Genomic DNA, 23779 nt, shown 5'->3' with positions numbered 1-23779 from the left:
CAACCTTCAGCTTCTCCTGTCCTCACCTGAAGTACAAACTTTCTACCTGGGATGAGTGGATAGTGGCAAATCTATCGGATTCTCCCATTCTTTAGACAAGGAATAGCAGAGCCAATTATCTCATTGTCACAACTAAAAATATTTATTTCAGCACTGTCAACTGACTGATCTATAGGCCTTATCCAAAGAAACTTTCTTTCTTATGTTTATTTTAATTTTCTAAGTGTTACAAAGGAAATTGCTCAGATGTAAATTATACAAAAAGAACAGGTTGTAAATATTTTACAAAATGATCAAAATGTATCAAATGGAAAATACTAATGATCACTTTACAAATCTTAAATTGGGCAATAACATTATTGAGTTATTAAGTGCCTGAACAGGATTGAGTCAGCTTCTAAGATATTAAATAATCTTTAAAGTTTGTGAATACACAGAAATTGTAGAGAAGTTCACCTGTCCTATATGCACAATTTATTTTGGTAATTGACCTACTCTCTGAAACACATGTAAAATTAAATATACCTCAACTTCCGATCCCCATCAAAATTTCAGAAACAAAAACAGAAGTTTCTGTAAAAGCTCAGCAGGTCTGGCAGCATCTGTGGACAGAAATCTGTTAATGTTTTGGGTTCAATGACCCTTGCTCAGAACAAATTTCAGTCTCTGTCTTAAATGTATTCAGGGACTGCGCCACTCGGGTGGGGAAAATTCCCAATATTTTGTGAATAACTTCAACATCACCTTGGTCCTGAATGACCAACTCCTAATGACAATACAGCGGCCCCTAGTTCTAGATTTATCAGCTGTGAAAAATATCCTCCTAGGCTCTAATCTGTTAAATTGATTTCCTCACCATCATTTTATCTTTATATTCTCATCTATGTTTCTCTTAATATGTCCAATAATACACTCACCACTGTATTACTGACTCTTTGTTGGCACGTGGCTCATAAGGCAAAAGTACCATTTACCCTAAGTCAGCTTGACTGTGTGTGTTAGGGAACTAGTCTATGACATGGGTCATCGAGCTAAAGATATTGCAACATAACCAAAAGCAGGAACTCCCGATCAGGATTCCTTCGATCACCCATCTGCATTGAGGCCACTTTCAGCTCCGTCCCTGTGAGCAACTAATTCCCTAGAAGCACAGCATTGGATCAAAGTTTTACATTTCTGGTCTATATTAGTCCAGTTCGCAACACAGCTGGCATGTGGATCAGATTGACCACAACAGCATGCAGTTCAAACTTTGTCTCTGGGCTGAGTAGATTTGGGGCTTGCCTTCTTGCCGTGGATCAAAAGAAAACTACAACATTTGGTGATAGTAGCCAATGGCCCATCTTCAGGCAGAGAGCTTAAGAAACACGGTGTCATTAGCCACTGTCATTTCTATTATATTTTATTCTAACATCCATATATTCTTTCCTTATTTCTTAAGTTTAACCTCTATCATTTGCTGCGCTAGCGTGTTTGAGTGCAAAAGATGTGGAGCTTTCCTGAGAAAGGCTTAAAGGATCACTTTGTATCAATGACAGGAACTAGGTTCTGAAAGTCTCAAAAGAAGTTGGTGCTTGGAGAGCTGAACTCTCTGGTTAGTAGATAATGGATGTGTGCCAGTCCTTTAGGATCATCCAGGAATAAATGGAGTTTGTTTTTCCATTATGTTTCATCAAAAACTCATCAGGCTTCCACCTCCTCATATCTGACAGCCTGACACAAGCAAACAATGCTTCTCATTCATCAAGAAAATGATCTGAGCAATTCATTCATTCCCTATTTGCACAACTTCACTGTTCACTACTGACTGCAACTGTTGGCCTACACCCCAGCAACTGCGCTTTAAAAGTAATTTATCGTCTGTGACACACACTTTAGGGCGTGAAGGGGCACTCTGTAATTTTCTTTTGTTTGCAAATATTGGCAGAGTTGTTGGAATGGTGGTAATGTCGTAATCCAGAAGCCAGGCGAATATTCTGGGCACATGGATTCAAAGCCCACATACTGCATCTCGTGGAATTTAAATTCAAATTGAGTTAATCAGAAATTAACAGCCAGTCTCAGTGATTGATGGCTGAATGTCGCAAAAGTCCATCTGGTTCACTGATACTTTTTAAGGAAGGAAATCTGCCATCCTTACCAGGTCTGTCCTGCATGTGACTCCAGACCCACAGCAAGCGGGTAGTGGGGGAAACAGGAGAGACTTGAGGGGGGTTGATGGTGTCAGTAAAATGTAGGCATTGGAACAGTCCCCACCTCCACCAAAATGTCACCCCCATATTTCGGTCCTCCTGCCTGTACTCCAAAGCTCAGCAATCTCCCTTAGCTTTCCAAATCCTTTCCACCCTAAAAGTTTGGCACTATGCCTGTCTGCAATTGCCGTGATCTTCTTCCTGTGTCTCCTTACAGTCCCAGTCACGACCACAACAAAATTCTGGCCCCATTGGGATTGTTGGAGCTGCCGACCAATCCAGTTGATTGACAACTCTTGAAGGTGGGGGCTCTTCCTGTCCACTGAGGTGAAGTCTGACCCTTGATCTGTTTAAGCAAGGCCCAGTGTGTACTCACCACAGCAGCAGGACTGAATTTCCTTTTTGGGGTGAGGAAGCAATCCACATACATACCCAGCCAGGAAAGCCAGCGCTCAGAGTTTATCTTTCTGATAATCACCTGGGATTTCAAACCATTGAAGCTTTAAAGATTTATTTTCTCCTGCAGAAGAGCTATCCAGTCCCCAAACAGCTTAAATACCAAAGAAGTTCTAGATTGGATTTGTCGTTGTATTCTTTTTGAATTTAATGAGACTGTTTTAATATAGGAATTGCCCACGTCTCTAAGAACACTTGAAAACTGAAGGCTTGCCTTTCATTATCCCGATAGATCTTCAGTTACAAATCAATTTTGGCAGCATTCTCACCTTTTGCTGAATATCTTATTGAAAACGCAGTAAGAAGAAAAGAGAAAGAAATTGTAACCAATCCATCAATTCCAAGTGGCTGGCCTTTTTTGTGTGCCGTCCATTTCTCATTTCTGTGACTACTCCATAGCAGTTTTAGATATCTTTCTTACTTGATGCACCTTATAATGAGCTTTCTCGTTATAAAACAAAACTATTTCCCTTCATCTTAGAGCAAGTGTCCTTTCAAATTCAATCCACTCCATTGATCATCAGTGGGAATCCATTCAACGTTTCCCAGGATTCAAAGACCCCTCTGCTCAATTTCACAGGTTAAGGTCTGGATTCACATAACTACATTGCCCAAGGTAGTGTCTCAGAAACAATCTCAAACACTTTCCACCACTTTAAGAACATTATTCATGTGTTTATCCAAAATAAAATGCACTTGACTATATCAACACTATATTATTTGTGGCAACAATCTCTAGAATACAGAAGGATATATTGTTGAAGGAAGACATGCTTTTTACTTTAAAATCTAGCCACAGGGACAGTTGATGTCCACAGGAAGTGGTAGAGGTGGATACAATGTCAACATTTAAAAGATATTTTAACACAAGTTATATTAATAGGAAATGTTTAGAGAGTCAAATGCAATCAAATGGAACTAGTGCCATTTAGGAAACCTGGCTGGTATGGACAAGTTGGGCTGAAGGGTCTGTTTCCACGCTGTATGACTCTATGACTATGAGATGTTTTTATGAAATACGTTCACTGCTGCTAAGGAGAGTTGTACAATTCCATCTGCATCCCACATGAGACATCTTGCAACTTGAAACAAAAGAAATGATCATTTTTCTCTCATTTTTTTTCTGACAATAACAGCTTCTTCACTCTATTTTAGGTGCAGAGTTGACAGTATCCAAAATGATAGCTATTCACCTAACTGAATATATTTATGGAATGTGTCCCTTCCACTCAGAATAATGCACTAACATCCTGCATCCACATATTATAGGGCACAGCAATATGATCAATACTAATCATGATATGATGCCCTGACAAACATTAGTATGGTGTGCACATGCATGGTCTGAACCATTCTGACAAATAGTAAGCAAACATAGATTTAAATTAGCTTTAGACTGCTAAAACTGATTAAGGTTCCAGTGCAATTTAGAAGACTGCCAAAGGAAGCGACATAGCAATTTGGAATTTGCAACTTCATACAGGTCAATGAATCCATCCTCCATAATTGATGTATTCACTCTCTGGCAGAAAGTATTTATCATTGTCTTGAATCTGGTCTAGCTTATGAGAACTAACATTAGTACATGCAAATCACAATTTAAAATCCAATAAATCACTATAAAAATTAGCAACAGAACATTACCTCTTAAATGTCGATAGGACACTGGGACCAACTTTGGATCCTCATGCAATTACCTAAGTTTACTTCTTTCTAGTACTTCCATAAACAGTGAGACTGCACCAGAGTGTAGAATATGTCATGTAATTTCAATATTCACAATGGAGTGTAACATGAATCACAGAATTATAGACCCATCTGACAAGAGTTAGCAGAATCGAAAATGCCATAGTCAACTATGATTACTGAAAGCATAGAAAATGTACTGGAATATTTATAATGGAACAAATGGACAAATCAGCTTATGGACTGAAAAATGTACAGATACAAAGTGGAAGGAAGGTGCTGATAAACAGAAATGTCTCTCTCAGGTGGAGGAGGCAGTGACTTGTTATACTGGGTGTTTGATAGTTGAAGCAATTTCGGCACAGTGCTTTCTGTACCACGACTTATGATATATTAAAAATGTTGACCACCTCAAAGTGAAATAATATTAAATCAGAACTGAAATTTTGAAAACACGGTTAGTAAAGCTGGTCTCAGTAAGCTGTATGGCTGGAACTCAGTGCAGTAATGTTGGGAAATGAAGCCGTAATTCAAAAGAGTTGTGTAGAGACTCAGCACTGATCGGTTCGACAGGGACCGTTTGGAGGAAAGGGACACGGAGGTTTGGATGGTGTCCTTTGATGACTAGGATAAGGCTCTGACTCACTGTGCCAAATGCTGCCTTCCATCCTCATGTGAACTGCAAATGCGCACTGGAAATTAACAACGGCGTGCCCACACTCAGGGTGGGAGGAGTAAGTCTTTTTTTTCTGTTTGAGTAAGGGGGCTTTCCTTGTGAGGGATGGGTGTTTCTTCCAGCGGCAATTCCTTCAATTGTTTTCACAGTACAGGTGGACTTGGTCTGTTTGGTAGTGTCCCTACCTCTGACCCAGGAGTCCCACCCGCTCCAGAGGTGCGCCGACATATCTCTGAGCAGGCTGATTAGAAAATATCTCTGGCATGTGAAATGCAGGCAGTGTCCGACTGTGTGGGAGACAAATCCTGGTCACAAGCAATCTCGACCATCTTACTGGTCACAGTGAGATTGATGGTAGTTGTCTCAGTGACACAGGGGTAATCCCAGATGACACCTGCATGCCACAATTTTCAAAGACAATCTGGGTCTTCACAGGCTGCACAAGGGCAAGGAACTGATTCTCTCTCACCTCAAACGGTGTTCACCAACACGCTCTTATATGCGATATCGATATTCCTGGGAGATACGGGGAATGGAGTGAAGTTGTGGGGGGGATCATGGTATCAGTCAGCATACAACGCTTACAATCTCCTGCTGTGTTTCCATGACGCAGCTTGTGCTGTATTTATCGGACTAAGGTCACTATGTCTAAGACCAATAGGGAAGCATTCCATCATCCTCCCCGTCAGAGTCCTCCATGTCCTCCTGTACAGAGGATTAGGCCAAACCATCATTCGTGAGTGATGTGATGTGATGTGATTGCTGACTGCTCACATTATTAAAGGACGCGTTCTGCTTCTGATATTCCCCACATAGGGTCACTGGCAGAGTGGCCGGTGAGTCCAACCACAGGTTTATGGTCACTGTTGCTACGGCACATCAGAGGCACAGAGAAATGGATGAGCAACAGCAAGCCCTAGACCAGTAGCAAGCTCCTGTGGATACAGAACAGCCTCCACCCAAGCAAGCTGCAGCTGAAGGTCCCCTCAGGATGCCCAGAGTCTATCGTCCTCAATACCATTCCCTCCAGATGAGCGAGGCACAGTGTTACTGTAGACCGAAGATATCATAGGACACCGTCGTGGAACAGTGCCAACAGAACCAGAGAACTGAAGGGCTGGGTAACCATTTTATCCCAGTGGCTGATTGTGTGGCAGCTGTGTTGAACATTTATGCAACTGGCTCTTTCCTAGGATCCGCTGAGGACTTGTGTGGGATCTCATGATCCTCAATCCGCAAATGTACTGAGGCTGTTACTGATGTAATTTGTGCCAGATCACACCATTTCATACCATTTAATCATGACATGGTCAGTGCTGCAGCCTGGGCAGGAGGTTTTGCCAACATTACTGGCATCCCTCAGGTGCAGGATACTAAAGACTGTACACACATTGCATCGAGAGCATAATGCAGCTAAGTTCATCAACCAAAAAGGATTCTATTCCATCATTGTACGTGTCACCTATGATCATTCCAATCCCTACATCCTCAGTTCCATTTTAAGTGGGAGATCTCATATTTATTTTCCCAACTCTCCATTCGCTCTCTATGTTCCCGCAAAGGGAAACATTCTCTGAGCAGCCAATGTTTCAAAAGGATCCTCTCATTCTTCCAAATTCCAACAGATACAGGTGCAATCTGATCATCCTTTCCTCACAGGATAATCCCTTCATCATGGATAGCAGTCAGGTGACCGTTCTCTCAACTGCAATTGTAGATATTTGCTAATCAACCTGTTCAAAGGTGTTACTGTACATCTTTGGACTAGGTGGGACTTGAACCCAGAACTCCTAGCTCAAAGGTAGGGACACTAACACTTTGCCACGAGACTCATCCTTTTTTAAGTAAGGAGTCCAAACCTGAACATGGTACTCCAAACATGACCTCATCAACATCCTGCACAACCACAGAGAAACTTCCATTCCACCTTGCAATAAACAACATCTCATTTGCCTTTCTAATCATTTGCTGTACCTACGTACTAACGCTTTGTGTGTTTTATATCAGAGCACCCAGAGAGCCTATAGCTGCTGTTACATAATCCATCTCCATTGAAATAATATGCAGCTTTTCTAGTTTTCCTGGTAAAATGGACAACTTGATATTTTCTCACATCTGCTAAATGTTAGCCCACTCAAATTATCTATATCCCTCAGCAGACTCCCTATGTCCTATTTACAATTTATTCAGCTACCTTTGTGTCATCAGCAAAGCAAGGTATCATACATTCAGTCACTGACTGATTGTAAATGATTGAGGTTCCAACATAGATCCCTGTGGCAATCCGTTCATTACAGTTTGCCAACTTGAAAATGACCCATTTATCCTTACTCTCTGCTTCCTATTAACTAACCAAATCTCTCTTTTTGCTCATATATTTCAACTTACACCACAACTTTGTATATCGTATTTGACGTTTTGTGTTTTGTGCGTACATGGTATGTTGCAATGCAAATTTTACATGTGGCAGCTTGTCAAATATCATCTGGAAATCCAAGTTTGCCACATCTACAGGTTGTTACATCCTCAAAGAACTCTAATAAATTAGCCAAATATGATTTCCCTTGCACAAAACCACAGTGAGTCTTCCTGATCCCATTAAGATTTTTTAAGCACTCTGCTATAACCTCCTTAATAATGGCATCTTCCCCATGATAGATGTTAGGCAAAATGGATTGTAGTTTCCTAATTCCTATCTGCCCCTGTTCCCTCCCATTCATGAACACAGGAGTTTAACTGGCTAAGTTCCAAGCCAAATTCCATATCAATGCCAGGATGCTTGTGTTGATGCCTACCTGGGCCAACAGTAATCCAACTCCCTCATGCAGTTATCAGAGCAACTCATTTGAGCTGTCATCCTTGAAACTAGCATTGTTTAAATGAAAGGATTCAAAGATAAATAGAGATAGATGAAGCAAAGAAAAATCAATTCAGAACTCCTCTTATATATTGAACTTTTTTTTTGAAACATGGTTCCTGGATGATGAAGTCCCTTTCAAATCACAATCGTAATTAACTAATTCAACTAGTTTTCCCCTCAAACACCCTCCTGCTGTACCTGATTTGAGTGAGGGAGGCACATGAAATTTGTTTGGTGGCCAGCTCACCATCGATCTGAACTCCATCGTGTGGAAGGTGGCTCAATATCGAAATCGACCGCCCACTCGCCATTTTTAAGAACTAGAGGGGCATCATAGTGGCTCAGTGGTTAGCACTGCTGCCTCACAGCGCCAGGGACCCGGGTTTGATTCTACCCGTGGGCAACTGTCTGTGTGGAGTTTGCACATTCTCCCCGTGTCTGCGTGGGTTTCCTCCGGGTGCTCCTGTTTCCTCCCACAGTCCAAAGATGTGCAGGTTAGGAGGAGTGGTCATGCTAAACATTGCTCCACAGTGTACAGTGTAGGTTAGGTGGGTTAACCGTGGAAAATGCAGTGTTACAGGGGAGTCTGGGTGGGATGCTCTTCGGAGGATCGGTGTATTCAATGGGCTAAATGCCCTGCTTTCACACTGTTGGATTCTATGTTTCTATGTTCATTTTCAGGCTTCTGAATGAACCTAATTTCACCCTCCAGTTGTTCTGGGTTTTATTTTTCCTTATAATAATAGCCGTCCTCCACTGAGGAGTACGTTGGACAGGGTTGAAATAACACATTGAATTGTCTGGAAAATCCATCGAAACAAACAATAAGTTGATATTTGTGCAGCAGCATGGAGAAGGTTCACGCATTTGACTTTGGACGTGCTGTGTATCTAACACTAGATGAAGTACCAAGTAGGGTGGCACGGTGGTTCAGTGGTTAGCACTGCTGCCTCACAGTGCCAGGGACTTGGGTTCGATTCCACCCTCGGGCAACTGTCTGTGTGGAGTTTGCACATTCTCCCCATGTCTGCGTGGGTTTCCTCTGGGTACTTCGGTTTCCTCCCACAGTCCAAACATGTGCAGGTTAGGTGGGTTGGCCATGTTAAATTGCCCGCAGTGTTCAGGGATGTGCAGGCTGAGTGGGTTAGCCATGGTAAATGTGAGGTTACAGGGAGAGGGTGGTGGGGTGGGTCCGGGTGGGATGCTCCTTGATTCAATGGGCCAAATGGCCTCTTTATGCATTGTAGGGATTCTACGATTCTATGAACACATTTCAATCATGACACTACAGGGTGTGAGATTGCAAATTCTCAAATGTTAGTTTTGACACTTGAGAACACAGTGATCAACTGTGGGCAGAATCAATAAGACGATGCACGAGAGATCACACAGGTCAGGGATTAGAGCAGTGGGGTGTTTACAGACTCTGGTAGGATACAAAGTTTGTCAAAGACAAACATGAGAATAAGAACTTCAAATCCAAGACTGATAACTAGAATCCAATGTTGGTCAGGAAGAACTGGAATGAGAGATAAGCAGGAATAGTGAAGACTGGGAGATAGGTAGCAGAGGCAAGGCTCAGACTGTGGAAATGGTGCTCAGATGACTGGCTTTCTCTCCATTTCTATCAGGCTGACAACCTTGTACACAACCACCACACATATTTCAGCTCACTGTTTTTACTTGCCTCATTTCTGTTGTTTCTGATCTGATCACTCCACTTTCCTCACCACAACTTCCGTGAGGTCATCATTTTTCCTCCAGCATGGCTCATTTCCAACTTCAACAACAAGGTTTGTTGAATTTGAAACAACTTCTGCGTTCACCTCAGTTCTCACGCCTTCACTTTTGATACCTCATCCACAATAAGCAGAAAAACAGAATGTCTTTTTGTCAGAATGTTAGGAAGCAGATTTTGCATTGTCTTCTTGAACAGCAATGGACTGGGCATTAATTGCCAGTGCCGCATGTGTTTTGGGTGAGGGATGGGGGAGACATCTCCCAAAGATAACCCATCATCATGGCACCCAATCCCAAACTCACCCCCATAGCACGGAGAATGGGCAGGCACTAAAATCAACATTGCAGCCCACCAAAAGTACATAAATAATCATAACATGGTTGGCATGGGCAGTCAGGAGAGTGTGGCAGCATGTTATTTTACAAAACTGCTTAAAATAGCAAGAGGGCAAGGGCGATGGTGGGGGGGAGGGATGGGCAGAGAGACTATATTCAGAGAATGCCCCTGAGAGGTTAGTAGCCGCCCCCTTCCTTCCTAGCTGCCTAGAGGCCGAAACACCCCCTGCTCACCCCATCCGTAACCTACCTCCCAAAGGCACTGAAACCACCACCCCTCCCCGCCATCTTCCAAAGGCTCCGACATCACTTCGCTGGGATAAATGGGCTCCTGCTATCCTGGCAGCATCCAGTACGCAGCTCTGTTGCTCCCAGGACAGCAGGAGCCCCACAGCATGGGACATCCTCCCAGTGAGGGGTGGAAGGTCCACTTGGAGCTTGTTAGACCATCCCCAGAGTGTCATGAACACAAAGTGTCCTTTCAGCCAGCCGAGTGTGAGCGAGTGAGTATGAGAGTGTGAATGTGTGAGTATGTCATCTGACCCTCTGTAATTCTCAGCCCAATGTATCAGAATACCCCACATGCTGTTGATCTTTCAGCCCCTAATTTTGATGCACAGAAGCCTCAAGCAGTGTGAAGCGGGGACGTGATGGCCTAGTGGTATTATTGCTGAACTGTTAATCCAGAGACCCAGGTAACGTTCTGGGGACACAGGATCGAATCCCACCATGGCAGATGGTGGAATGTGAATTCAAGTTTAAAAATAAAATCTGGAATTAAGAGATTAATGATGACCATGGTCGACTGTTGAGAAAAACCCATCTGGCCTTTAGAGAAGCAAGCTGCTGTCCTTGCTTCGTCTGACCCACAGCAATGTGATGCACTTTAATTGCCCTCTGGGCAATTAGGGATAGGCAATAAATGCTGGTGTAGCCAACAAAACCCTCATCCCATGAATGGATAAAAAAAGCCCATTATTGCAACCTCAGGTGCTACAAAGCTATTTTCATAACTCCGAGGAAGAGGGGGACTGAACAAGCTTAAGCTCTAGTCCACTGAAAATTACAACAGCTTCCCAGCGGAGTTAAGTAACTTGTCAAAGCATTTGATTGCACCTCTGAAAATTATCTGTAAAGTCCATACACAATGAAAACAGTAACATACAGTTAAAAATTATTTGCTCTGATTTCAGATCCCTGAGATTGAGAATTGATGGAGCTTGAATCAAGCCAGCTCCATCAGGATACTGTATAAAATTTGATAATTAACAAATGTGACTGATTCACTTTATTATGAGTCCAGTCCTAGACCATTAAGTTTCCTAAAGCTGTCAATGATATCTATAGAGAGAAGAGCTTCATATATGTCATATACACACACATGCGGTTGTTGACTTGCTCGCCGAGCTGGTAAGTTTGTTCACAAGCGTTTCATCACCCTGCTAGGTAACATCATCAGTGCACCTCTGGTGAAGTATCGGTGTTCTGTCCTGCTTGCTATTTACGTGTCTCAGTCTGTTGGGATGGGTGGCATCACTTCTGGTTTTGTTTCATAGTGGCTGGTATACGGGGCCCAGCTCTACATGTTTGTTAATGGAGTTCCACATAAATACCATATAACAAACTAATGCACTTGACAAAACAAAGCTTCTGAGCTGCAGTCTGCAGTTTACTTCAACTTTCAAAGTTCCTGATAAATGACTGAATAACCTGTGTTCTCATTGCTATATGTTGTTTAAAGTTTGCCAATAGCTTTAAAATGCTCTCTGCTTCTAAGCTTGAGCTTGAAGCTCAAACATGTTTCAGTTAAAATTCCCTCACCAAGTAACAATTAAACTCAGCTTGACCTGGGTAAAACATATGATTAACTATTAGATTGTTACCTTAAAGGAATACACAGATCCACAGTAACTGAAAACTCCTGCATTGTGTGAAGCACTGTATAATATTCTTGTCCTTTCAAAAGTAAATGATTACTACTATAATGCAACCGGACAACTACAAGTATTTACTAGATTATATATGACATACCATTACAGATTAGATTTAACAATAGAAATTGGTGATAAATAAAATGATAATCCTGTTTGTACCATGACATATGGATAAAGCAGAGTAAATGGTCGAAATATGATTCCCTATCTGGCCCAGATGAACCTGTCCGACTCCTGGGGTTTCAGTGTCTAATGAGGTCGTCTTTGTTTTGACAGCAATACCAGAAATGGCGACCACTCCTGGTGGCGCTATTGGTTTGCCAGCCTCTGATGGGCTAGCAGCTCTTGGAGGTGGACCATTTTCCCCACGCCAGGATGTTCCAGGAGAAAACTCCCCCTTGGGAAGTAGGAAGTCAGATATTGGGGGATAGGTGCCTGGTTTGGATTAAATTCTCCTGAGAAAGCTTGTGAATGAGCTGCCGCAGGATGCTCTGCAACTCGTGGGCTGACCCAAGCAGGGACCATTAAACCCTGAACACTGGTTCTCTCTGCCTGAACCATGCAATATTTGCAGTATAGTCTGTCTTTTCTTTTCATCATATATGCATGATTATTGCATGCTCTGATCAAGCAAGTATTTCCAAATAGTCACTTTCAGGAATATGCAAACCATGAACTAGACTTTGAACAAATAAAATATTAAATCCTGAAAATAGATGCTGCATCTTCATCCTTTTAACATGCCTCCAAAATTATCCAACCAGTAGATTTGATAACATTGCCTTATTCATTGGCAATGTAAAAATGGATATGTTTAGTGTGTCGATAAAGCTGAGCGCAAAGATGATTCAAGAACAAAATATAAAAACCAAAGAGTCAAGGGTGATTTTGTTTAGTTGTTCCATTGTCTTTCCACAAAAAAACATTGCTGATGTGAGTTTAATTTTAGAAATACATGGGATATAAATTTAGCTCACCCTCCGGGGGTCTTGAAGCTTGAAAGGCTAGATGCATCGAATACATTACCACTTGATAGCTGAACCTTTAATAAAGAACAAATAAAAAACTGTAAGCATTATGGAGTCCTAAATAATACATGTACAGTTTCAATGAAAAATTCAACATTTTTTTCTCTTGCACTTAAACATGAAATACATTATGAAAAAGTATGTTAGTGGAAATTTATTCTTAGTAATAAATGTCCTGTTTACAAATGCATCATATTTTGAACATATGACAAATAAGAGAAATTATAACATGTATTTGTAAAGGTGGGTTCCATGCGATACAAATAGGATGTGAAATGAACATATTTACTATGATAACCACGTAAAAATGTAACAAAATTCAAATGAAATGTTATGAAAGATGAAACACAGCAATTTAGAACCTGTTGATCCACAGAACTGTTATCTGAAAAAGAACCAGGGAGAGGAGGACATAATATGTTAGATATTCAATATTCTAAAATTACATCAATTGCTTGTCCACTCATTACTGCAGTCATGAAACCGTGCCAATACTTAACCTCAAACCAAATTAATGCAAACTTAAAACCAGGGGAAAACATCTCCAAAAATTATAAATTTGGTGAAAAATTAATTTAGAACTCTACTAATTCCTACACAATAAATAGTTGCTACTGGTATGCTGTTTTTTATCTAAAAAAAACCACAAAACCTCCATTTAAATATTCATTCTAATCATTACTCCAATTGTGAAAGTAACAAAAGCCAATGATTTCAATTTTTGGAGGCAATAAGGACAAAGGGTCCTGACAAAGGGTTTCGGCCTGAAACATTGACTTACCTGCTCCTCGGATGCTGTCTGACCTGCTGTGCTTTTCCAACCTTATACCTATAGATTCAGATTTCAATCTTTCCTTCCTAGTTGAAAACACACTCTGTAACATGCCATTTAACTCAAGTACAGTTCCAACTTAAGTGCTTCTGCAGCTCATTACTTTTTATCATTATATTGAGAGCAACTTCCAGACTAAATACATTCTGGTGATGTTTGCCACCTTGACCCACAACCTTGATTTGAACTTAATTACTAACTGAATGTTAACAATTTTTTATTTGGAGCCACAAACAGCTCAGAAAATGTTGGCCAATTGAAACTGCTTTAATATTATGTTTTTACATTGTGCCACTTGATCTCTCAACGGAGATAGCCTAAAAATTCAGCTCTAGTATGCATGCATTAACAACATCAGCTGCTATGGCCACGTCAAAGTGCTACTGTCTGCTAGAGGTTAGATGGTGTGAAGAGATGTGAGATTGTTGGGCTTTCTCATTTAATGATTTATGTTCTTATAAAATCAAGCTTTTTAGTTTCAATAATGTCTATTAGAAATATTTATTGTACTTTGTCAAAGGTTGATATGAAACTAACCATTTGTTCAATTCAATAAATAGGGTTTCAAGAAAACAGGACATTAACAAGCAATACCTGTGGTGAAAAATGACTAACAATCACAGATTATATAATTTGTGTTATAGTTGGGGATGAGGAGCTTGAAGCATAAGCTCTCAAAAGGCCTTCCCCAATATTGTACTGCTGCCAATAATATTCAACAGGCCAGATGTCAACACCAAATCTTACATAACACATGTTGTGCCCAATCACCATCTCATTCACAACGGGAATTTCCCACCAGCATCATTGTGTAGGGATGATCAACACAAGGGCTGTATTAGTTAAAGGGAAAAGTTGATTGCTACCAACTGAATGCAAATAGGAATGGGAACAAAGAGTGCTGTGTTGCCCACATCCCAGTAACAAATATTTTATGCAAAGTCTTAAACCTCCATTTTTTATGACACAGTAGGATGCCACTCAGCCCACTGAGTCCAAACTGGCTTAGAGAAATCTGATCTCCCCCAGTAGCTCGACATGTTTACTTCATTCCAACGCCCATTCAATTTCTTTTTGAAATCACTGATTGCCTCTACTTCCCCACCATGGGCAGTGGGTTCAAGTTCATTATCGTTTGCTGCATTTAAAAGTTCTTACTCGCATTCTTCCTGCATATTTTTGCCCAAAACTATGTCCCAGGTCATAGAATTCCTACAGTGTGGAAGTAGGCCATTGGGCCCATCGAATCCACACCGATGTTGAGGAGCATCCTACCCAGACCCATCCCCCCTACCCTAGCCCTGTAACCCTGCATTTCCCATGGTTAATCCATCTAACATATGCATCCCTGGACACTATGGAGTAATTTAGCATGGCCAATCCACCTATCTGCACATCTTTGGGCTAAGGGAGGAATCCAGAGCACGCAGAAGAAATCCACGCAGACATGGGGGGAGTCTGCAAACTCCACACAGACAGTCGCCAGAGGTTGGAATCAAACCCAGGTCGCTGGTGCTGTGAGGCAGCAGTGCTAACCACCACCATGCTACCCATTGATTAATGGAACAGTATTTCCTCATCTATTCTATCCAAACCAGTTGCAATCTGGTGTGTGTCCCCTAAATCTCCTTTCCTCCAAGGACGGTAACATCAGCATCTCCAACATAACCTTGTCGTTCAAATGCTCTATCCTTGGAACTATTTCATTTAATCTCCTCTGTACCCTTGAAAGGACCTTCCATCCTTCCTGTAGTGTGGTGACCTGATCAGGGCATCATACTCTGTGTTTTCTTTTCTACCCAGTGCTTTAGAAAGTTTCAGCATAACTTCACTGCTTTTGTACTCAATGCCTCTAAGATCAGACATACTTGGCTAAACACTCTCTGAAATGGCCTGTGACCTTCAAAGATTGATGCATGTACCCTTCAGATCCTTCTGTTTTCTGTGTAATTTTTGGAGCTGTGCCATTATGTTTACATTAGCAGAAGTGAAAGGATGAGACAACGCATATTACCTTACACTTCCCTGTATTCAATCTCACCTGCCACTTGTCTGCCCATTCTGGTAGCCTATCGATATCTTACTGCAGCCGATTAGTATCATCCTCGTGATTCTCACGGCATGCATGTCTGGTACCTTCAGTAAATTTTGAGACTTTACTCTGTACTCTAGTGTCCAAATCACTTGAATGTATCAACAAAAAAAATACTGGTCCCAGCACTGACCCTTGAGGAATATTACTGTCTACTATCCTTCAGTCTGAAAAATAACTGTTTTCAGTCCTTAAGCCAATTCTTTTGTCCAACTTGACAGTGACCCTGTTATTTAATTTTCTTAACATGCCCTCCACGTGGTACTTGGTGGAACATTTTGTTAAAAGCCAGGTAACAACATCTACTGCAATCCCTGCATCAAACAGTTCATCATGTTTGATCTGCCCCTTATAAATCTGTGCTGGCTCTCAACTGACTCAAACCTCTGCAGCAAATTATTTTTTTTTCCTGATTATTGTTTCTAAAGCATCAGCAACTACTGTTGCCAAACTGACTGGCCTGTAATTGCTAGAAGTGTCCTCACTGCATTTCTTGTATAAGGATAGCATATTTGCCAATCTTCAAACCCTTGCCAACTTTCCTGTATGTAGGGAAGACTGGAAGGTTATGGCGAGCCCTTTCACTATATCTGCTCCTACTTTACTTTAACATTAAAATTTAAAACAGTATGACATCTGCATGAAGACAAAACCAGTCTACAGTTAATGAAAATGCACAGACACTGTTCAATTAAACCGAGGCTATTTCGTGATTTATTTCACTGTGACATACAGAATTATCAGAGCACATGCATATTGCATGAACATCAATTTTGACTATTTCAGAAAACGGTTGGACTACCCCAAGGATTTCAGGGGAAGAATTACCAGTCTTAATTTCAAGAATGTGCCCCCAAGTCCTAGACTTTGCCAATCTGCAGAAAGAGCTTCTTTCTCTCTATTTGTGGATATTGAAAAAGACTTTAACCCCATCTGATCCTCTTAATATCTTGAAAACGTAGATTAAGCTACTCTCCAACCTCCTAAATTCCAGTAAATTTCAACACAACTTTGTGCAATCTCTCCTTATAATTCAGTTCTGGGAGTTCAGGGGTTATTTGTGATCAATTAAGCTGCACTCCCTCCATAGACAATACATCATTCCCAAGTTGCAGTGCAAAAATACTGCTCTCAATAAATCCGGATGTGGTCTAACCAGGGCTTTGTATAATTGGAGCATAACTTATACCACCTTGTATTCTAGTTGTCTAGAAGTAAAGGTCAGAATCCCTTCAACTTTTTTGATTACTTTCTATAACTGTGTGATGCTCTAAGTACCTAGATCCTCTTTGACCTGCACTAATTTTAGCTTTCAGGCATTTAGAAATTAAAACACATTTCTTCCCCAATGAAACAAATTACAGACCATAACTGTCTAAAGTTATAGCTTTTCCAGCAACTGCAAAACTGATTTCAGACCCACAAATTGCTCACCTTAACATTGCTGAATTCATCCACTACAAAACTATTGCTACATTGTCCAAAAGTTTTACCAACATTCAATTTTCCTACAGAAAGAAATAAAATTTTACACCTTTTTTCTCTGCTTACTTGATAGTTTGAGTTAAATAGCAGATTTCATTGGAATTGGTTTCTGAATCTTTGCTGCATTTCTTTCACTAGTTCCTTCTCACACAGAAGTCTCAATGTGGCTCAAAGAACATGAAACAGAAATATTCTATAGTTATGTTAGTGCTACAGCTGTGTTGTTGTGAAAACAATTTTCACATTGAGCATTAGAATAAGTGCAAATTTGTTTCCCTCCACTGTAAGATGTAAGATCTGAATTCATCTGTTCAAAGCAGTATGTTACAGGAGAAGGGTGAGAGGCTTAGAAATTCTGAAATTGGTCACTTAAACAGAGGGTATTATTAAGAAATACAGAAGATTTAGTTTTGCAAATTGGTTGACCCCTTTGTTAAGTGGTTCAGATGGGAACTTTAAGAGTTAGGATAGTTTTCATGAGAGGGATGTCACTTTTACAATTAGAATTGTCACAAATAAATCCATTTTGAAACTTTTAAATCTCGAAATGACTTACCGTTTTCCACTGATTTTGTTCAAGCATGTTGTTATTTTAAGAAAGAAAATGGATACACTTTCTGCACATACTGCTCTAATTAATTTTAGGAAAAAAACGAATGATGTTGTCGCACAACTTGAAGTTGAAAATGGGAGGCTCCTATGAGCAAGTAAAGAGGAAAAGTGCACAACCACAGGGGTGCCCTTAGGCAGACCACTAAAGAAAGTTACTCCCGTAGAACACATTGGGATGCTTTACTACATTAAAGGCATTATATTAATGCAAGTTGTTGTTATTGATAAGGTCTAATTGTGCCATTTTGGAGGTCAGTGCGCACACATCAGACTGGCCAATTTCCTGGTAGGCTTCAGGATTGGGAACTCTACCTTTAACACCTCAGCCGTGGTTCTATCAACAACTCCCTCCTCAATCCCCAGCCATTGTTTACAGTGTAAGGGACAAAGATCCAAAGATCTAGACAGACACCCAAAGTCATCAGTTTTCTTACAGTTCTGCCGGTCAACCATTGAATATATGGCAGCCAACTGATAGAATCTCCATGCAATTTTAGTGTCAAAGGTTCTAAAACATAAAAATTTGTAAAGTTGAAAAAAGCCAGAAATGGACTGAGTTACGTTTTGATTCAGTGAGAGGGACAGAATGCTGCAATTTAACTGCCATCTCCAACAACTGAACTCATTTGAGGCGGTATTATTATAATCCCAAGAAAATTAAATTGTGGAAATAAGAACGATGTTTTGATCAAGATCCTGTTTCAGGGCTTAATCCGACTATATATCATCAATGCCAAGCATAAATCAAACAGCTCCTTTGTGAAACCCAGTTCCTTGCATTAGCATCAATCTTACTTCCTGTGGCAGAGAGGTTTTGGGTCTTTGTAGTATGGAAGCTTTCATTGTTAATGCACTGTTTTGGATGAACTATTGCTTAAGCTGAAGTACCCATAAGCTAATCCAAAAAAAGTCCATTCATGGTTAAACATGGTAACTGATGGGCCACTGTAATGAATTATTCCCATTTGATTGGACATTACAATTTCTGACTCTTTGATAGTAAATTGAATATAAGACCATAAGACACAGGAGCAGAAATCAGGCCATGTGGCCCATCGTTGATAAGTTTCAAAACCCCATTCTCCCGCCTTGTCCCCATAACCTTTGATCCCCTTAACAATCAAGAACATATCTACCTCTGATTTAAATATGTGCAATGACTTGGCCTCCACAGCTCTCTGCGGCACTGAATTCCATAGATTCACCAATCTCTAGGTGAAGAAGTTTCTCCTCATCTCTGCTCTAAAGGATCTTTCCTTTATTCTAAGGCTGTGTCCTTGAGTACTAGTCTCTCCTGCTAATGGAAGCATCTTCCCAATGTCCACTCTATATAAATCCACAATGGCACTCAGGTCTATATAGCCACTGTTTAATACTATGGCAATTTGTATATGCGGAAACCAAATGGAAATTAAATAGATCAAATAGAATATTTAGTATTTCTTTGAGTTTCACTTGTAATCTTGAAAATGTACAGAGTAACATATAGAGGGCCTCAGATTCGAAATGTGAAGTTGACAAAACCTCATTGTATCATATAATGCAATCAAAATGCAGAGTTAATACAATTTAAAGCATCAGGTACATTTGTAAAATGCTGTATGTTGGCTAATATCACCATTCAAACATTTTGACATTAATCTTGAGTGCCACAGTCCAGATTAGAATTCTTAAAGTCCACAATGAAGGTACATTACAGTTCAATTCAGTTATGTCATATAACCTCCTAATCATACATGCATGCAGCCTGCCAAAATTTTCCCTAACTTGTGGCCAAATTCCATCAAGAACCAATTAATCTTTAATAATTAATGTGTTCCATCTCTTGAATAGATTAAAACTTGCAGCCGGAATCTGTTATTTCAGGACCACTTGATACATTACTGCTCTACAAATGATTTATACCCATTATTCTATAATAGCAGTCCTAGGGAGATCAGCCCAGGATATTCATCATCCTTCCATTTACGTGACTCAATAGTGCACAACAAGATGTCAATATGAGAAGAGGAGAGTCATAATATGGCACATCAATTGGGTTACAATCAACAAGGCTGTTACCCTTCACAAGTCCCACTTTCAACCCTCTTACAACTAAATACTTGGCTACACATAACCAAAATGAATGTGACACATAATAATTGGAATAAATGAATACTGGTCAAACATTGGGAGGGGAGTTATAAGTACCTGCCACCTCATCAGACTGGGTAGGAGACAGGCATGGAAAAGAAGGGGTTAAACATTTAATAATGAGAGACCTAAACTAAAACCTTCATGAAGGTTTGACTGGCAATGGTTTGGGGGTGGATGAGTGACTAGCTCTATTTTAATGAGGTAGACAGCTTGCCTTCAGTTTTGGCAGCCATTTAGATTTAAAGCACTGCTGATCTTAGGACTTTTTTCTCTTGGAATGACCTGCCTCTGTCTGAAAGAAACCCGTCCTTGCACTGACCTAATGGATGGTTCGATCTTTCTAAAGATCTATCCCCTCCAGACTGATCTCCAAACTCCGGGACCTTGGGCTCAGCTCCGCACCCTCTGCAACCGGATCCTCAGCTTTTTGAACAGACCGCAACCAGTGAGGATAGGTAACTGCACCTCCTCCACGATAACCCTCAACATGGAGACCCCTAAGGATGCGTCGTCAGACCCCCTACTGTACTCCCTGTACACCCACGACTGTGATGCCAAATTCCAAATGAACACTGTCTACAAGTTTGCTGTGACACCACCATGGTAGGATGGATATCAAACAATGACGTGTCACAGAAGGGAGACAGAGGGCTTGGTGATCTGGTGCAATGAAAACAACCTCTCTCTCGACGTCAGAAAAACTAAAGAACTGATCATTGACTTCAGAAAGAAAGGAGGAAAACACGCACCCATTTGCATCAATGGAGCCGAGACCAAGAGGGTGGAGAATGTCAAGTTCCTAGGAGCGATGATAACTGACAATCTGTCCTGGACTTCCCATGTAAATGCAACAGTCAAGAAGGCACAACAACGCCTCTTCTTCCCAAGGCAGCTCAGGAAATTTGACATGTCCATAAGGTCCCTCACCAACTTCTACAGATGCACCATTGAAAGCATATTGTCCAGGTGCATAATGGCCTGGTATGGCAACTGCTCTACCCAGGACCGTAAGAAACTACAGAAGGTGGTGTGCACAGCCCAGACCATCACAGAAGCCAACCTTCCATCCATGGTCTCCATTTACATGTCTCGCTGCCGTGGAACGGCTGCCAACATCATCAAAGACCCATTGCACCCTGGTAATAACCTCCTACAGCCTCTTCCATCAGGCAGAAGATACAAAAACCTGAACACATGTACAAGCAGGTTCAAGAACAGCTTCTTTCCAGCCATCATTAGACTGACGAATGAACTCTCTAACTTCAAATAATGCTGATCTTGCTAATGTTGATCCTGCCTAGAGCACATCCTGTGCAATGTAACCTGTATACCTCTGTCTAAGCTTTTTTTGTTCACCTTATGATCTATATGTCCTTGCTTACTATGATCTGCCTGTACTGCTCATAAACAAAGCATTTCACTGTTCTTAAGTGCATGTGACAATAAATCAAATCAAAGGGAAGCTGCTTATGTCTTCTTATTCATAGAATATCTTGTTGCCATGTAATGACTCAACTTCTTTCTCTCTTCTACCTTGTTTTATAGAGCAGTGAACTACATGGATGAAAGGACCAAAGTTATGATAGCTAAATTTGTTGATGACCCAAAGATAGGTCGGAAAGTGGGTTGTGAAGTCATAAGGAGCCTACAAAGGGATTTGGAGAGGTTAAGTGAGTGAGAAAGCATTTGGCAAATGGAGTATCATGTGGAAAAGTATGAAATTGTCCATGTTGGCAAGAAAATTTTTTAAAAATTGTGAGAGGTTGCAGAGCTCTGAAATGCAGAAGGATCTGGGTCTCCTGGTGCATGAATCACAAGAGGTTAGCATGCAGGTACAGCAAGTAATCAGGAAAGCTAATAGAATGTTATGTTTTATTGCGATGCGAACTGAACTGCATGAGTATGCCTCAGTTACTCAGGGTATCAGAGAGGCCACATCTGGAGCATTGTGTACAACACTGGTCACCATTTTTACAGAAGCATCTGTAGCAGTTCAGAGAAGGTTTACACAGGATTAATACCTGGAATGAGCAGTTTGTCTTATGAGGAAAAGACAGACAGGCTAGGCCTGTATCTGGGAGTTCATAAATGTCACAAGTGACTTAACTGAAACACATAAGATACTAAGGGGACTTGGCCAGGAAAGGTTGTTTCCTCTTGTGGGAGAATCCAGAACTAGGGGTCATAATTTAAAAATAAGGGATCACCCATTTAAGGCAGAGATGAGAGAAAAAAAACTTTCTTGCAAGAGGGTTGAGAGCCTTTGGAATTTCCCTTCCTGAAAAGCACTGGATGCAGACACTTTAAATACTTTTAAAGCACGGATAGATTCTTGATTACTAAGGAACTGAAAGATTATCGGTGGGGGGGGTATGCAGGAATGTAGAGTTGAGGTTAAAAACAAACCAGCCATGATCGTATTGAATAATGGAGCAGATTCAAAGGGCTGAGAGGACCACGTTTGTTTCTTGTTTGTACATTTTTATTCACCTCAAGGATTTTTGTTTTTTTTTAAAAGTCTTATTGAAAATGCAAGGAAACAATTTTCCAGGCAGTGCAGCACAACTCTCAGAAATCAAAAGTGACACTAACACTATGCCTCTCCTTAACAAACACAACATAAAAATACAAATCAAACATAAACTGTACATGGATCAGTTATTCTTAAACTTTTAAACTTGTGAATAATAATCACAATAAGAATGTATCAAGAACCTTCACCTAATCATCAATGACATTCTGCATTGAATTGTGAGGCACTATTATCGTGTTAAATGGGACAGACTTCAAAACAAGTCTAAAAATTCAAAACTGGGCATCCACAAGTTGCCATTGGCTATCAGCAGAATAAGACTGTATTGAACCACAATCTGTAACCTCATGGTCCAGCACATCCCCCACTCAACCATTACTATCAAGCCAGGGGATCTACCTTGGTTCAATGAGCAATGTGCAGGAAGAGCTTGCCTAGAGCAGCACCAAGCACATTTAAGAAGGTATCAGCCTGATGAAGCTACAACACAAGAATGCTTGCATATCAAACAATGGAAGTGTGTGCAATGTACAGGGCTAATTGATCCACAACCAACAGATAAGATCAAAGTTCTACAATCTTGTCGCATCCAGTCAAGCATGAGCGATGCAAAATTTAAGGCTGAAGCATTTGCAGCACTTGTCAGCCAGAAGTGCTGTGTGGATAATTCATCTTAGCCTCCTCCTGAGATCCCTTGTATCACAGATGCCTGTCTGTAGCCAATTTGATTCACTCTACATGGCATCAGGAAATGCTGAAGGCATTGAATATTGCAAAGGCTATGGGCACTGATAATGTTCCAGCAATAACACTGAAGACTTGTTCCTTAGAACTAGCCATACCCCTATCAAGCTGTTTCAGAATAGTTATCACACTAGCATCTTCCCAACAATGTCGAAAATTGTCAAGGTATGTCCTGTCCATAAAAACCAGGGAAAATCCATCCTGGTGAATTACCACCACATCGGTCAGCTCTCAATCACCAGCAAAGGGTCTTATGACAGTGCTACCAAGCAGCACTTGCAAGGAACAACATATACACTGACAGAGACAATAGGAACTGCAGATGCTGGAGAATCTGAGACAACAAGGTGTAGAGCTGGATGAACACAGCAGGCCAAGCAGCATCAGAGGAGCAGGAAGGCTGATGTTTCGGGCCTAGACCCTTCTTCAGAAATCAC

The 23779-nt window shown here is 40.9% G+C and overlaps 1 protein-coding gene across 4 annotated transcripts in view; it reads right to left on the bottom strand.

Annotated features, from left to right (window-relative positions):
• Window positions 1-23779, bottom strand: part of LOC109926673 (protein unc-13 homolog C-like) — a 537669-nt gene that overhangs the window by 254290 nt on the left and 259600 nt on the right. For 2 of the 4 annotated variants that reach the window (XM_048616074.1, XM_048616072.1), the window contains exons 2-3: window positions 13271-13293; window positions 12858-12922 (exon numbers count right to left, since the gene is read on the bottom strand). In XM_048616074.1, the coding sequence (XP_048472031.1) occupies window positions 12858-12922; window positions 13271-13293 (88 nt within the window). The remainder of the gene's footprint in view (window positions 1-12857; window positions 12923-13270; window positions 13294-23779) is intronic. The other 2 variants (XM_048616076.1, XM_048616075.1) reach the window with 1 other exon arrangement.

The sequence above is a fragment of the Rhincodon typus genome, chromosome 33 (genome assembly GCF_021869965.1).
Source record: "Rhincodon typus isolate 14 chromosome 33, sRhiTyp1.1, whole genome shotgun sequence".
Lineage (NCBI taxonomy): Eukaryota > Metazoa > Chordata > Chondrichthyes > Orectolobiformes > Rhincodontidae > Rhincodon > Rhincodon typus.
The sequence above is the reverse complement of the archived record's forward strand: the minus strand, read 5'-3'. Positions and strand labels throughout refer to the sequence as shown.